General features: G+C 40.1%; 1 protein-coding gene across 2 annotated transcripts in view; it reads right to left on the bottom strand.

Moving 5' to 3' along the window:
• The window catches only part of LOC140945968 (uncharacterized), a 52,359-nt gene that overhangs the window by 16,546 nt on the left and 19,192 nt on the right, over nt 1-16,621 (bottom strand). Inside the window, exon 6 of one of the 2 annotated variants that reach the window (XM_073395037.1) lies at nt 3,817-4,365. The exons of the other annotated variant lie outside the window; for it this stretch is intronic. Coding sequence (XP_073251138.1) covers nt 4,243-4,365 — 123 coding nt within the window. The 3' untranslated portion in view covers nt 3,817-4,242. Of the gene's footprint in view, nt 1-3,816; nt 4,366-16,621 lie in introns of those variants that run through there. 2 annotated transcript variants of the gene reach the window in all.

Here is a 16,621-nt window from a genome sequence, read left to right as displayed (position 1 = left end):
CCTGCAGTCACGCGCGTGGTCATTTTCGTCTCTCGCGCGTTCTCGCTCGACGGACTACGAAAAAAGAGAGACTGTCCGTAGTATACAACAAAACAGCAGTTCATTTACTTCTCGTTGTGGAACACAATCCCCTCCCACCTTCCCTTATGGCTGTTTAATTCTCCTCCAGACCAATCGTACTGTATTACAGACTTGTAAAGCAGAGGAATGAACCTTTGGGACACCCTGTAATTTCAGACGTAACCACTCCAACTATTCGGTAATCGAACTTTATCGAACTCAATTCAACTTAATCGAGCGACTGGGTTCGATTAAGTTCAGTAATCGAACACATTCCGAACTAAAATATTTGCGAGAAAATTCTATTAAGTTTGATTTCCGAACTCAATCGAACCAATCGGACTTAATCGAACGTTTTAAACCATCACTTAAAATAGACAAGGATTGAGGATGTTCAAAAACAAAAGGGGAAAATTAGCACATCTTCAGAAGGAATTAGTGGACGACTTTAGGCCGATTACTCACAGAATAAAAGACTGGTAAGTACCCATATGTAAGTACCCAAGAACAAAGCAACAAAACAACCAAATAGAGTTTTCCGATTTAGCGGAAGTTCTGCGGAAGTGGAACTAGCCTTTCAATACGTGAAATTCGTTTAACGCCGACTACTGTAAGTAAATTGCTGGGTGTTTATAACTTCACTTTACGAGACCAACTGCAGCTCTCAACTTTATACTCTTCTTGCAAAGTTACATATAATTCGATTCACCAAGAAAATCAGGATTCAAGGAAGTAATTTCCATGGCCAACTTTTTAGAGCCTCAGGCTGAAGAAGACGAGAAAAAAAAAAATTCCCCTTCAGCCCCCAACAAATCACGGCACGTAAATAGTGCAAGTAAAAAATCACAATACACCGTGAAATTCGAGTTTTGTACTCTCAGAAACAAAGGTGCTGAAGTATGGAAGGCGACAATGTTTCTAAGGCTGGGTTTTTATACGGGGCGTGGAAGAAGGTTTTCACCCTATTCTTTCTACCATCAAAACTAAGCAGGCACTCAGCCTAATTTGTTTAAACCTTCATTTTGAACTAGCTTAAAATGTGTGTTTTTCCAAAGAATATGCATGCAACTTATGTGCTTCTTTGTTATTCTTTTTGTAACTCAATAAGTTGTTATATATGAGGCTTTCTTCTGCAATCCATGGAATTTCGCGCCAGTGTCTAAAAATATTTGCATTCGCTTAGTTAGTTGGATTGCACCAATAACTATGATTGCACATTCTGCCGTTTGTATAAATTTATTGAGCTTTTGCCATAGTTTTCAACCCTCACCCTAACCCACAAAATGCACAGAGTCGAATAGATATCCACAAGTAGACAAAATTGCGAGATGCGATGCCTGGAGACTTCCCCGGGCGTCTTTCCCAATTTGTAGCAGTCGCATTCGGCCGATACGATACGCGTATGCTGCAAATTAAATAAATTCACACTTGGTGCTAACGGGTTTTAAAAGTCGTTTAAAAACGATAGACCATACACGCTAACAAGGAAAAAATAAACAATTCTGCTTTTGTTTGCTGGATGATATCCTGGGCACGGAGGGAATCTCTCACGATATCTAATTTTTCTTCATTAACCTGCGATCAGGCGGTCCTTAGATTTTCCCATTTTCTTTGGGAGGCCTGATCGCAGGTTATTTCTATATTTGCTGCGTCAAACTTAAATAAGAATCGTTTTCATCGTCTCATCGAGTGCCATATAAATACGATAATTTATAATTTATATCTCCTCTCCTAGACGCAAATACTGCAAATGAATCCGCTTGTTTTAGAAAAAATTTACCAAGCATGTTTGTGCTCATTTATCCTTTTACGAGCCAGATATTTTGCATTTTAACCGTCGCCCGGTTAGCTCAGTTGTAAGAGCGCCGGTCTGCTGAGCGGGAGGTCGTGAGTTCAATCCCCGGCCGGACCATCAACCAAGGTCCTTAGAAAACTGGTGAGATCATGCTAGCTGTGAAACCCCTTTCTCAGTTCAGGTGATCGCGTCATTGGGCGGTGACGTTAAGCCGTTGGCCTTGTCTCCTTCATCCTTGTACTTCAGTTGGAGGGGGACGTAAAAGAACCCGTGACATTGTTGGAAAAGAGTAGGGGACGTAGGCTCCGATGTCATGGTCTATCTGACTTTTGCCGTCATCGGTCTGGGTGGGCGAGGTGTGATCAAAACATGGACTAAAGTGGCGCCTTTACATGATGACGTCCGATCTCACCTCTCTGGTTCCTCCGCAATTCAGCCATTGGCTGCGAGTGAGGAAAGTTGGCACCGTTATTATTTTATTTTTTTTTACATCATTCAAAGATTTACTTATAGCGAAAAAAATCGAGATGACCTTTTACAGTATAATGGGATCAATTTCACATCTCGGAAAAATGGCTCGAACTTCCGCTAAATCGAAAAACCCTAATGAGCTAAGATCATGAGAAATAAATGTTCGTGGTTTATTGAAGTCGCTTTGTGTAGCGCTGTAACAGGAGATGCTTTCCCTGATCCACGTGGCAGAAACAAACGTGGAGAAGTCTGAACGTGTCGGTGCGATTGATTGTCACGTTACCAACAGCTGTACAACGGACGCCGTACGGTTAAAAAAATCTTTCGCGAAATATAATATTCACTCTGTGATTGAGGAGGTTGATTGAAAGATAAATTTGTAATATGACGATATAGTCTTGTTCTTCCCAGGTGTTCTTGTATATTTATTCGCTCCAAAGAATACACTTCATTGATCCACTACAACACTCCCGGAATATACTCAGTCGTAAGACACCCTAGAAAAAGGAAACTAAGTTCAGCAAAACACGCGCAATTTTCCTGTATAACGTCCCATTTTTATTCGAATGCATGCCAACTTCGACCTTCAATCCTAAACAAAGTTCGAATAAGTTCGATTACTAATTTTTTCGTGAGAGTTCGATTGTGTTAGATTACTGAATTTAGTCATAGGTTAAGGCGATTCGATTAATAAAACGTTCGATTTTGTTCGAGTCGTTACGTCGGGACTAATTTTAACTATAGCGGCTAGGAGTGATTTGGCGAAGGATGCTTCACGCATTTTGATCAGATTATCACAAATTTTTCTTATAAACATGGCATTTGCAGCTTATGTACTGGAAAATGCAATTTTGTTGTTCTCTCCGGGTGTGGCATTTGCACGCTTTTTAAAAGCCCCACCGTGGGGTTTTTGTATGAAGCGCCCAGCCTCAAGGGGGGGCAAAGTTTTGAGCAGCTTTTAATTACCAAAGAAAAATGACAATTATCACCCCTGGAGAGGATTATCACCTCTCACTACCCCGGGGATTACTTGGATTATTACACCAATGTGTAGAGAAAAGTGACCTGCTCTCCATATTTGGATTACTTCATCTCTTACGCCTTTTCATCCCAAACATTCTGGTCTATAGTTGTTTGCTTTTAGCAAAAGAGTTATGGGTTGGGAGCATTAAATGCCAAGTAGAGAGCGGTTGCTATAGTTTATTTTCAAATTGACTTCTTTGTTAACCTTACGGAACATCTGCCACCCCTGCATCAAGGAATGCAGCCGTTGTCTGTACCATATAAATTTCTCACTGTTTTCGATAATAAGACTTACAGATCTCTGTCTTCGCTCCAAGTGTCTAAGGCGGTAGGTCCTGCCAGCAACATTCCCAAAAGGCTCTTTAAGAACTTTGAACCCGAGTTGGCTCTTATAATCCGGGATATTTATAAGCAGTGATTGAGGGAGGGGTATATTCCATCTCTCATCAAATCATCAATTGTTAGTCCTCTCCCTAAGGTGATCCCTCCTAGGGCCATTGAAAGTGATCTAAGACCGATATCGCTTACGTGTACATTGGTGAAGGTTATGGAGGGTTTTACCTCCAGAAGACTTATACCCCTATTATTTATTTATTTAATCAAGTTTCAGATTTACAATTACAATGACAATTAAATCAATCAATCGCTCGATCTGAGGTAGGCTTAAAACAGAGTACAAGACTCCTTAAAATAACCCACCTATTATTACATCATAAATTGATCTAAAGAATACGCTTGCAAGGGGTATTCGACAACAGATGCCCTTTTGTACATGTTGCAAGCTGTCTATGAAGCGGTGGATAGTGCCGAGGCTTCTGCTCGACTGTTCTTCACTGATTTCACAAAGGGATTTGATCTTATTGACCACATCACTGATGCAAGAGCTGGCCAAACTAGAAGTCCATCCTGTCCTCCTGAACTGGATCGCGCCGGGCCTTCCTGACCAACCGGTAGCAAGTAGTAACTAGAATCGGAGGAACTCTGTCGGATTGGCGAACTCTGAAAAGAGGAGTATCCTATTGGGACAAAACTAGGTGTAATAGTTTTCGCAGTTATGACGAATAAATTCCTGTGTGACTGGCACCTACGCATTAAATTTGTCGACGATACCACTCCTTGGAGATTATTCCAAGGAACTCTATAAGTTTGCTCAATGTCGTTGCAATAATTTCGCGATATCTCATAACATGAAACTTACTCTTTACTATCAGCAAATTAAGAACGTATCGATTTCAAGAGGAATTACTTGACCTTATAAGATCCTATCTGTGTGATCGACTAAATCGAGTGAAACTGGGAGTTATTACTAGCGAAGCGAGTGGGAGCGGACTAAGAGATGCTGTCCTCAGAGATCGGCCCTAGGCCCATTATCAGATGTAACATCTTCCAAGACTATTTGACATATGTAATTGATTCATCTCTCTCTATATATACGCGGACGACAATCCAATGAGGAAAATAGCGGGGGACCTAGAAGCAGCTAACAACAATCTTATAAGAAATGCCAATAATAACACACCTGGTTGGTATGCTAGCAATTTTCAAAAAGGAAACCTCAGTAAATATCACACTATGTCTTTAATACATAACAGTACAGTAAGTGATATTCCATTACACTTTCAAGGAAACACCATCGAATATTCAGGCAGTCTTAAATTGTTAGGTGTCACCATAGACGACCAGTTGAATTTTAATATTCATATTAATAAAATAAGTAAGAGGGCGAGTCAAAGGGTCGGAGTAATGAGGGGGCTTAAAACACTAATTCCTACCAATGCTAAATTAACTTTGTATAAATCAGCCATATTGCCCTACTTAACTTATTGCCATCTGACCTGGCACCTCTGCACTACTTCTAACAAAAGAAAACTCGAACGCATGCAAGAAAGAGCATTACGCGCACTTTTTCTGGATAAGCAATCAAGCCACAAAGCTCCACTGGACAAGAGTGATCTAATAACGTTACAGAATAGAAAAATGAAGGATATTGCTCTCCTCACGTACAAGGTTAAACACAAATTATGTCCCATGAAAATATCCGAGCTATTTCATATGCATTGTACACCTTACAACTTGAGAGTAGCAGTGTTCGCCATCCCCAGATTTAAGACCAAGAAATATGACAAACACTCGCTCACTTATTTGGGACTAAGTTGAGGAATAGACTACCGGGCGAAACTAGGACCCTACCAACCTCCGACGAGTTTTAAACATTGTGTTCGGAAATGTGATTTAAAGTGCGATGCAAGATAATAATTGCACGAACCAGGGGCGGATCTAGGGGGAGGGTGCAGGGGGTGCGCACCTCCCCCCCCCCCCCCCCCCGAGATGAGCTGCGGTTTTCTAATACAACTGGTATTCTGCAAAAACTACGTGGTTTATTGGTGTTGAAGTAGAGCAAGAGACGAGTGTACCCCCTCCTAAAAAAAATCCTGGATCCGCCCCTGCGAACTGCATTCTTTTTAACTCATAACAGAATGAAATTTTCCAGACTGGCTTTCTATTTTAGTTAGTTTTTTAAGGCCTTAAGTAACAACAAATAGTTAGTAGGCTTTTGATCAGTTATTAGTTAATAATGAACAATTAACTTAAGTGGAATAACCAGGTGTGGAATAACCATACAGATCTCATCGTCAAGAAAGCCAGCAAGAAGTTATACTCTCTTAGGATATTATGTAGGGCTGGTGTGGCCCAAGATAACATTCTTAAAGTTTATCTAAGAACAGTAAGACCTGTAATAGAATATGCTGATGGCAGGCTCCAGACTATTCAGGGATCCGATGTAATCGAGCGAGTCCAAAGAAGGGCTTTAAGGAAAATTTATCCTGAGGCTGAGTCCTATACGGAGGCCTTGCAATAACCAAATCTAAAGAAAAGAACTTGAGAGATCCATGACTTAAGTCTTACATGGATAAGATGACGTCTAAAGACCATCCTTTACACTTCTTATTGCCAAGGCCACTCATTAATCAGCCCGAGTACAATCTAAGGAAGAACGCCGACAAATTCTACTTGTTTAATGAATCTATTACCTGTAAGACAAAAAGGGCAGATCACTATTTTACATTTCGATATTTTAACTAGTATGATTAATTTTTTTTCTAGTACAAATCAATAGTACAAAGTAATTTTACTCGTTAATTCATTTTTTTTGCTGCAAGAGAGCCCAGTAATAAACTATTTCTTATTTCTTAGATTAAGTTATGCACGTGAGATAGGCGTGTTGTCATTCACAGTAAGCTTGTCAAGCACAAAAGCTAGATTTTACGCCATATTTGTCATATGACCCTATTCAGACCGACGGGGGGCCTTTTGCCTATTAAATTATAGCATTAAACTTACTATAGCAATATTTTATCAAATTTGTTATAACTGTTAGTGTAATCCAGGGTTTTTTTTTGCGGCTGATTTGAATTTAAAATGATCAAGTGGTGGAGGGTCTTCAATAGGTTTTTCGGGATCCGGTATTTCCCTTATTTGAATCTCGGGATTCGGGATTTTTAAAGCAAAATCCGGGGGAGATTCGGGATTGAAAGTATCGCTGGAGGTGCATGCGTCAAATGTTGCAAATGATGAGTAAATTTCTCTTTGTGATTTTGCTGGCCGTTTCTTGAGCGGCTTTGAAGTTACAGCGGGGAGGAGGAGGGGGGATCTAGGAACCCAACCTTCCCGGTCGCCGTAAGCGAAAAATAAAAGCCATATCCTAAATAGAGTTAAAGGAATACCGCGGATAGCATCAAGCAATTTTAGTCGATGCCAGGGATGCGTGTTTGTGGTGGTGGTAGGATAGGAAAATATTTATAGAAGATCGACAACAACTACGATGCGGGCTTCGACCCCTCAAAGAACTGAGATGGGGTCGTAATAATGCCAGGCGCTCTTACCGGTTTCGCGGGTCATAGAAGACACCTCACGTGTAGTTTTAAGGTATTATTGATACAGAGAGGGTTGTGGTAATCCTTAGAAAAGGGAAAGGCATTCTAGACGTACCATGAGTTTTTAAAATCGAGTAGGGCCAAGGAGAATATGGGCAAGAGCCGTTACAGCGAAGGATAAACCCTCTTAAGTTATTCTGAGGAGTATATGCGCCTCTTAAACCTGTTTTGTCATTTTGGAGTATATCTACAGCTCATTTTGAAGGCGTGGTGGCCGAGTGATTAACACCTAGAACTTCGGATTGTAAGTCCGGGTTCAAGAGGGTCGTGAAGGGGTAAAATGGGAACTGGGATTAGCCTTATTGTGGACTGGGAAAATGGGATTTATTCACTGGGACTGGGATTTAGCCACTGGGAATGGGATGAACAATTATAAAATGGGAATGGGATTTCTTTTCTTCAGCGGTCTTTGCTCCAATATTTTGAAATAGAAAAATAAAATTTCGTGGCAATAGACCTTGCACTCCTCAGTAGAGACCGTGAAATCAGTATTTTTCGCCTTCGCGCCCGCGGTCTAGCTACCAGCTAGCAGTGAAAGCAGAGACAGTGAGTCAGACGAGGATTGTGCAGATGAGAGAATTGGTTTTCATATGGTTATGTCAACAAGGGCTGGAAGAGAAATAGTGTTCACCAGCAGAATGAGAGATTTTCTTAGTCCTGGTGAAGGTACGTGTATCCAAATAGCGTCAATCAGTGCTTTTAATTTATTATGCGCATGATTTTTCAAATAATCATTAGTAATGGGATTTTAGATTTGGTAACTGGGATTTTGGCAAAAATTAGCCTGGGAACTGGGATTTGGTACCCCCCTTCACGACCCTCGTTCAAGCCTCATATTAGTGATATGCTGAAATTGCAGAATTAAACTGATAATTCGTTGTACAAGGCCAACGTGGCCGCATGTAAAATACCCTTCTTCGTTGCTGTTTGAAATATAAAGAAATTACAAAAATTGGGGCAGTAGAAAAGAAAATTCCCAAAAAATTCCTGTAGGAGTAAAGATTTTGCCCATTACGGCTTGAAATCAATCAATAAACGTACTTGTCTTTTTTAAAAACTTCACATGAATAAGAGAGAAAGACTGGATCCGAAAGAGGAATAATCAAAATATTGAGAAATATATGATTCGATCTAAATTTTAACGAATTATTAACAAATGTGCTGGCTTCAAGTGGACAAGACGATTGTTTCGCAAACCGAGTACAACTCAGTAGTCCATCACCTGCAGTCCATTAGCTAGGACCCGAAAATTTGGGTCTAATACTCATCTCAGGAGAATAAGCGAAACCAGTGTCCAACATGAAAGTTTATCTATTAAGCTTTCAAGAAATATCTTGCCGGACATTCAGAGTGGTAGCTTTCCTGCAGAAATTCGACTTTGAAGAGACGTCACTGGAAGCTACCGAATGACGCCATTTTACCAAATCCGGCTCTCGATAGGAAGGCGGACTCTTAATAACATGAACCAAAACACATGCAAAGTTGTTTGAAAGTTGTCTTATCCTTAGTAAATCGTAAATGTGTGTCTTATACTATCTTCTGATACATTCGAAATTTTTTCTTTGATTTTTATCGAAAAGATTTCAGGTATCAATCCCGTCTCAACTTCCGCTGTCCGTTATGAAGCGTCATTGTCAAATTCAAATTTTGCGTTTAGTCGAAACTTTGCAGTGATGAAATGTGAATCCGAAAATAGAGCTCATACAATGATGAAGAATTTGACTAGAAACACGTATGTTTTTAGATTGCGCTAAATTTCTAGTGTGGGTGCTTATTTGTAATGAGTTTAGTAAAGCATTGATTTGGCTCCACGTATACGTACTGCATTCGACAGAACTGAAGTCACGCAACGATCACATTGACTGTGTAAGATTTGCCATTATGAAGCAGGTTTTCAAAGTTTTTAAATTCTTCTTTCAAAATTAACTAGAAAAGGTGTCACTGCAGAGCATCATAAGGCAAGCTGCAAAAATAGAAATATTGCAGAATGCGTTAAACTCACGCCACTACTTATAGACCTTATACTGTAGAATATTAAGTTGAGTGTTAAATGAAAATATATCCAGATATGCTATGGATCCGAGTAAAGAAAATAAACGCCCGGCATTAAAGTAAATCATTAATTGTAGATATATTTTTAATGCAGCAACAGTAATCGTGAACGCTTTACATCATTTGCCAAAGATTATATCCTAATACAAAGTACAACTTAAAAAATCTGATTGCACGATACTAACTACGGTAATGTAAACATCTAATTTGATGTTAATGCACGGAAATTAGGTAGATATATTAATAATGTTGGTACAATACATTTTCGCAGATACGATGAGTCATGATAAAGAAACTTATGCACATGGCTCAGGGTCTTAGAATTTATATTTAAAGAAATAAGGAACTGTAAATGTACTGGCAGAGACGAGGCAGAGCGGAGAATGGGCGTGGATGTAACAAAATTCAAATACAAAAATTTGTTGAGAATGGTATCTAAGGGGAAGGGTAACCCTGGTCCTAGGGTTACCCTAGCAAGAGAGTTCAAGGTACTCTGGTTAAAAGCAAAATTTCCCAGGAAGCCGACACGAGTCAAACGAATCAACCAGCTTAACTGATGTGTTTCGTCATGTGAAGACTAAACTAACATGCCTTGTAACGTCCAAGATTTGGACGAAATCTTGAATTCTCCATTTTAAACACGTTATACGGAAAAAAGGTCAGGTATTATCATCGCATAAAGAAAATACATAACATTGTTCAGATGTTTAAAATCTAGCAAGAAAACTTAGTTAACTCATTCAAAATTTCATGAGTTACTGGTCATGAGTTATCCCTTAGCAGAGCGTTTACAAGGCAGGTACATTTAGGGTAACCCTGTTGCTAGGGCAATCCTATCTGGATGCTTTGTAAACACGTCGCGTAAAAATAATAAGTAGAAATGTGCGAGCGCTAGTTTAACCCTCTTGCTGTTTGGGCTACCCTCCCTTCTTGTAAACAGGCCCTAACAGAATTGGTATTTTTTAATTATCAGCGAAATAATATCCTTGTATATCCATCCACCTTGTAGATAATTTCGAGTTTAAACGTTAAAAAAAAAACGCGGCCAACCAAATGTTTTTGAACTGATGAGACAAATCTGTTTTAATTCTAGCGAAACTTCTCAATAAGAAAATAAAAAACTCGTTCCATTGAACTGCCATGGCCATCCAAGGAGAAGAATCGCTGCTACAAGTGGCTGACTCCCGAAATTACTAGGTACCTTTGAAGGCCTTTTGTAACATTCCTATGCGGAAAGGGACAAGAGTAGGTCTGACCCAGAAATAAACTTTTGCCCGCAGTTTCCAGAGGTTAGACTGATAGACAACTGAGTTCGGCCATGGGATCAGTTATAACCTGTTTAAGGAGATCGAGACAGAATTTGGGCTGAAAGTAATCAATGAGCAAACTTTAAATCGCGTGCTTATCCCAGACGAATGTAATCAACCCAACAATCCACCAAGACACGAAGAGGGATGACGGAAGAGAACCTTGGAAACAGCGGAGAATCACCTGAACACCCCCCGGCTTAAACGGAGGCGTTAGCGTTTTTATTCAACCAAGCGCGGGTAAACGGGGGAGTAACTATGACTCCCTAGTACGATCAACCAGCCTACGAGGGTGGGCCCAATCATGCTACGAGCCTAGGAGTATTTCCTTTGAGGCCCTGGCGTTGAATTGGAGAGGGCCGGCTTCTGGCAGCTAGATCAGCTGCGGCTATACGGGCACTAGGACTGAGCGCCTCGTTCTTAAGTCTTATATGATCTGTGACTCTTGAGTGGGGGATGTGGATAGTCAATAAATTCCGGCGCTCGACCTTCACCATTACGACCAGATGACGGTACCGAGTTACCCGATGTCACCTCTTGGAACGGTCGCTGGCTAAGTGAAAGCTCCTTATTAACATCAAAAGAGCGACTATCCTCGATCCTGGAGGGAAAAGTAAGAATGGATAGCGAGACGGGACGTTGTAGTTGTCGCTTGAGAATAGCTTGCTCCATCGCGTCAAGGTAGAAAAGCAACATGACTGAGACTCTCTAGGAGTCGATGATGGAATGGCCAAATGCCTCGTCACCTAATTAGTGACCAGGTGTAACAAAAAAAGGACATTCCCGAGTACTGTGGGGATAGGCGCATTGGTTCTGGAATTCTTTCATAAGTGCAGCATCCCGAAATGCATTACCGGTAGAAATTAGACTTGAAGATACGCTATTGGAAGCTGCCGACGGCCGCAATTGTGTTTCTTAGCCGGGAACCCCAAGAAAATGAAAACATACAAATAAACTACTTCAAAGACTTTTAAAAGCCAAAATATATTTTCAAAGTAGATTTAAGTTGATTTGTTTAGAGTGAATTGTAATATTAAATGTAATTTGGAAGGTTTTTGGTGGATTTTGGACAGAATTTACAGTGAATTTAGACTCAAAATTTAGCTGTAACGAAAGCTCTGTGGAGAGTTACATTTAAAGTGTTTTGTAGAGGTCATTACAAATTACATCAGAAATTATATTTGTTTATCCGTATTTATCTGTATCTTCTTTTAGATATTCTTTATGATTTCCGTTGCCCTTAACTCCTCAATATACAGCTATTTCGAGAAAGGTTGTCGGAAAAACTGTGCACGCGACAATCCCGAAAGGTAATATGGGATATGATCAATACACTGTTCCTGACACTGTAGCTGTCGAACCTGCTTTTGTTTCTTTCCTTTAGCACTCGCAAACATACGTCCATGGCCTCTCCTGCCATTCTTTGAAATTTCTTTGAAAAACAGTGAACTCAAAATCACCCACAATACCTTTCGGGATTGTCGCGTGCACTTTTTCCGACAACCTTTCTTGAAATAGCTGTATACACTCCGTCCTGAGTTTAGTCTTCAGAACTTGACTTAGTGTTTTAAAATTTTAATATTTTAGCGACACAACTTGTAATATCTAAGCAACTATCATTTTCATTTAGTTGCTGTAACTAAAAACTGGCTTGCACGCATGATTAGAAAAAAGTTAATTCATTGATTTATAGTTTATAATAATATTGCATAATATATGGGTAATAACTGAGTAAACATTATTTTACATCAGCGGTGTAATTTGGCTGCAGCTAGAACCAAACATGGTATGTAATGCATTTCGGGATGCTGCACTTATGACATAATTCAAGAACCAATGCGCCTATCCCCACAGTACTCGGGAATGTCCTTTTTTATTACACCTGGGCCCAGTCGTTCGAAGGCCGATTAGCGCTTAACCCGGTGTTAAAATTAACCCAGGTTTCTTTTTCTTGTGTTCAAAAGCATTTTCTCGGATTAATTTTCTCTGTTATTTTTAGAGCTTCCAATCATCAACTTGTAGACAAAACGAATTAAAACTGAAATGCTTTTTAAGCTTTCAAATCTGAATTCAAATCTCGCACTAACCGTGGGTTATCTTAACCCAGCTTTGAACAACTCGGCCCTGGTCACTAATTAGGTGACGAGGCATTTGGCCATTCCATCATCGACTCCTAGAGAGTCTCAGTCACGTTGCTTTTCTACCTTGACGCGATGGAGCAAGCTATTCTCAAGCGACAACTGCAACGTCCCGTCTCGCTATCTATTCTTACTTTTCCCTCCAGGATCGAGGATAGTCGCTCTTTTGATGTTAATATGGAGCTTTCACTTAGCCAGCGACCGTTCCAAGAGGTGACATCGGGTAGCTCGGTACCGTCATCTGATCGTAATGGTAAATGAAGGTCGAGCGCCGGAATTTATTGACTATCCACATCCCCCACTCAAGAGTCACAGATCATATAAGACTTAAGAACGATGCGCTCAGTCCTAGTGCCCGTATAGCCGCAGCTGATCTAGCTTCCAGAAGCCGGCCCTCTCCAATTCAACGCCAGGGCCTCAAAGGAAATACTCCTAGGCTCGTAGCATGATTGGGCCCACCCTCGTAGGCTGGTTGATCGTACTAGGGAGTCATAGTTACTCCCCCGTTTACCCGCGCTTGGTTGAATAAAAACGCTAACGCCTCCGTTTAAGCCGGGGGGTGTTCAGGTGATTCTCCGCTGTTTCCAAGGTTCTCTTCCGTCATCCCTCTTCGTGTCTTGCTTCGGGAAAAGGATCAAATTCACCCGGCCCCGCTGAATGTGCATTCTACTTCCATGAGTGCCACGGGTGGATTGTTGGGTTGATTACATTCCTCTGGGATAAGCACGCGATTTAAAGTTTGCTCATTGATTACTTTCAGCCCAAATTCTGTCTCGATCTCCTTAAACAGGTTATAACTGATCCCATGGCCGAACTCAGTTGTCTATCAGTCTAACCTCTGGAAACTGCGGGCAAAAGTTTATTTCTGGGTCAGACCTACTCTTGTCCCTTTCCCCATAGGAATGTTGCAAAAGGCCTTCAAAGGTACCTAGTAATTTCGGGAGTCAGCCACTTGTTGCAGCGATTCTTCTCCTTGGATGGCCATGGCAGTTCAATGGAACGAGTTTTTTATTTTCTTATTGAGAAGTTTCGCTAGAATTAAAACAGATTTGTCTCATCAGTTCAAAAACATTTGGTTGGCCGCGTTTTTTTTTTGACGTTTAAACTCGAAGTTATCTACAAGGTGGATGGATATACAAGGATATTATTTCGCTGATAATTAAAAAATACCAATTCTGTTAGGGCCTGTTTACAAGAAGGGAGGGTAGCCCAAACAGCAAGAGGGTTAAACTAGCGCTCGCACATTTCTACTTATTATTTTTACGCGACGTGTTTACAAAGCATCCAGATAGGGTTGCCCTAGCAACAGGGTTACCCTAAATGTACTTGCTTTGTAAACGCTCTGCTAAGGGATAACTCATGACCAGTAACTCATGAAAATTTGAATGAGTTAACCAAGTTTTCTTGCTAGATTTTAAACATCTGAACAATATTATGTATTTTCTTTATGCGATGATAATACCTGACCTTTTTTCCGTATAACGTGTTTAAAATGGAGAATTCAAGATTTCGTCCAAATCTTGGACGTTACAAGGCATGTTAGTTTAGTCTTCACATGACGAAACACATCAGTTAAGCTGGTTGATTCGTTTGACTCGTGTCGGCTTCCTGGGAAATTTTGCTTTTAACCAGAGTACCTTGAACTCTCTTGCTAGGGTAACCCTAGGACCAGGGTTACCTTCCCTCTTACATACCATTCTCAACAAGTTTTTGTATTTGAATTTTGTTACATCCACGCCCATTCTCCGCTCTTCCTCGTCTCTGCCAGTACATTTACGGTTCCTTATTTCTTTAATTATAAATTCTAAGACCCTGAGCCGTTTGATATTAAGGTGTCACTGAAAGAATACACAGCGTCAGTAAACCTTCTCTGTCCCTTAATTGTTTCTGGAAGTTTCGGTCCAGCTCTCGGTGGTTGCATCTCTACTATGCGCAAAATGCGTTATTGAAAGAACGATATCTTGCTTCACTGCCTATCAAATCGTTAGCACAGATGCCAGAAATCTCAGCAGCAATAGAACTGATCAGTATCCAAGTGTCGAAACCGAAAGCAAAACCATTTATTGTGTGCACTTGGTATAGGCCTCCAGGGTCCACCACTGAACTGATGAACAGATTTGAAGATGTATTGCAAAAATTGGACTCATATCATATGGAGGTTGACATTATCGGTGACCTAAATTGTAATGTTGGTGCAACATCACCAGATTGCAGCACTCAAAAACTGCTAGATATCTGTGATACTTACCAGTATAGGCAATTAATTGATCAGCCAACACGTATAACACAGCTCACATCATCTATTATTGATTTGTTTTTAACTAATCATCCGTGGAATTTTTCGGACTCCGGAGTCACCGATATCGGAATCAGTGATCACTGTCTGGTGTATGCAATAAGAAAGATTTGTATCCCCAAATCAAATCCAAAGACTGTAACAAGCAGATGCTTTAGAAATTTCACTCCAGATAGTTTTCGAACTGATTTATCTATGGTCCCGTGGCATCTGATTGAACAGGAGCATAATCCTGACATTGCTTGGGATATATGGCAACATATGTTCTTAGACATTGCTGATAGCCATGCACCACTTAAGAAGAAGAGAGTGAAAGGAATCTCTTCCCCCTGGATTACTCCAGAGCTAAAAAGGCTAATGTTTCAGAGAGACAAACTCAAAAAATTGGCCTCAAGGTTCCCAACAGATGGCAATTGGACTTCTTACAAACACATGAAGAATAAGGTTAATTATGAAATTAAGAATGCTAAAATGAACTATTACAATGCCTTCTTCAAAGATAACCGCAGAAACATAAAGAATACTTGGAAAGGAATTAATAGACTAATTGGAAATGAACCTAAATTTAATAAGATAACTCAGCTGGACACTGGGGATACTGTAAATACTGACCCCGTTGAAATCAGTAATATACTCAACACACATTTCTCCAAAATAGGACCTTCCTTAGCCTCTCAAATTAAAGATACATCCAGTAATTTTACTGATTATGTTACCCCCGCAGAACACATTTTTAATTTGGCAAAAGTATCATGCCAGGAGGTCTTCAATTTAATTCAGAAAATACCGAGTAATAAAGCCAGTGGTCTTGATAACATCTCAGCACGTCTCCTGAAAGAAGCGTCTCCCATAGTTACTCGCAGTCTAACTTTTATAATAAATCAGTCAATTACCACTGGAATATTTCCAAATGCTTGGAAACGAGCTAGAGTTTCGCCAATATTTAAAGAAGACCTCAGGACTGATCCTAACAACTACAGACCTATCTCAGTTCTGCCTGTAGTAAGTAAATTAATTGAAAGAGTTGTTTTTAATCAATTATATGAATATTTAAATAATAATAACTTGTTAACTGAATCACAATCTGGTTTCAGACCTATGTTTTCCACTGAAACAGCTTTACTTGAGGCTACGAATGAATGGCTATGGAATATTGACGACAGTCTCTTAAATGGTGTGATATTCCTGGACTTGAAAAAAGCTTTTGATACCATGGATCATGCTATCCTTCTGGGAAAGCTTAAACTCTATGGGGTCAGTTCTCAATCCCTTAACTGGTTCCAGTCCTATCTATCTGACCGAAAGCAACAAACGTTCATTGATGGAGTTCAATCTGATTTCTGTAATATAACATGTGGTATTCCACAGGGGTCTATTTTAGGCCCTCTCTTATTCACTATTTATATTAATGATCTCCCTTCATGTAATTTGTTTTCAAAACCCAGAATGTATGCAGATGATACTACCCTTACCACATCTGCAGAAGACCCATGTGCCCTTGAACATAAAATGAATTATGATATGAATTTAATCCAGTCATGGCT

Source organism: Porites lutea, chromosome 1 (assembly GCF_958299795.1).
Source record: "Porites lutea chromosome 1, jaPorLute2.1, whole genome shotgun sequence".
Taxonomy (NCBI): domain Eukaryota; kingdom Metazoa; phylum Cnidaria; class Anthozoa; order Scleractinia; family Poritidae; genus Porites; species Porites lutea.
Note: the sequence above shows the minus strand (reverse complement) of the source record. Positions and strands in the feature narration are given on the sequence as shown.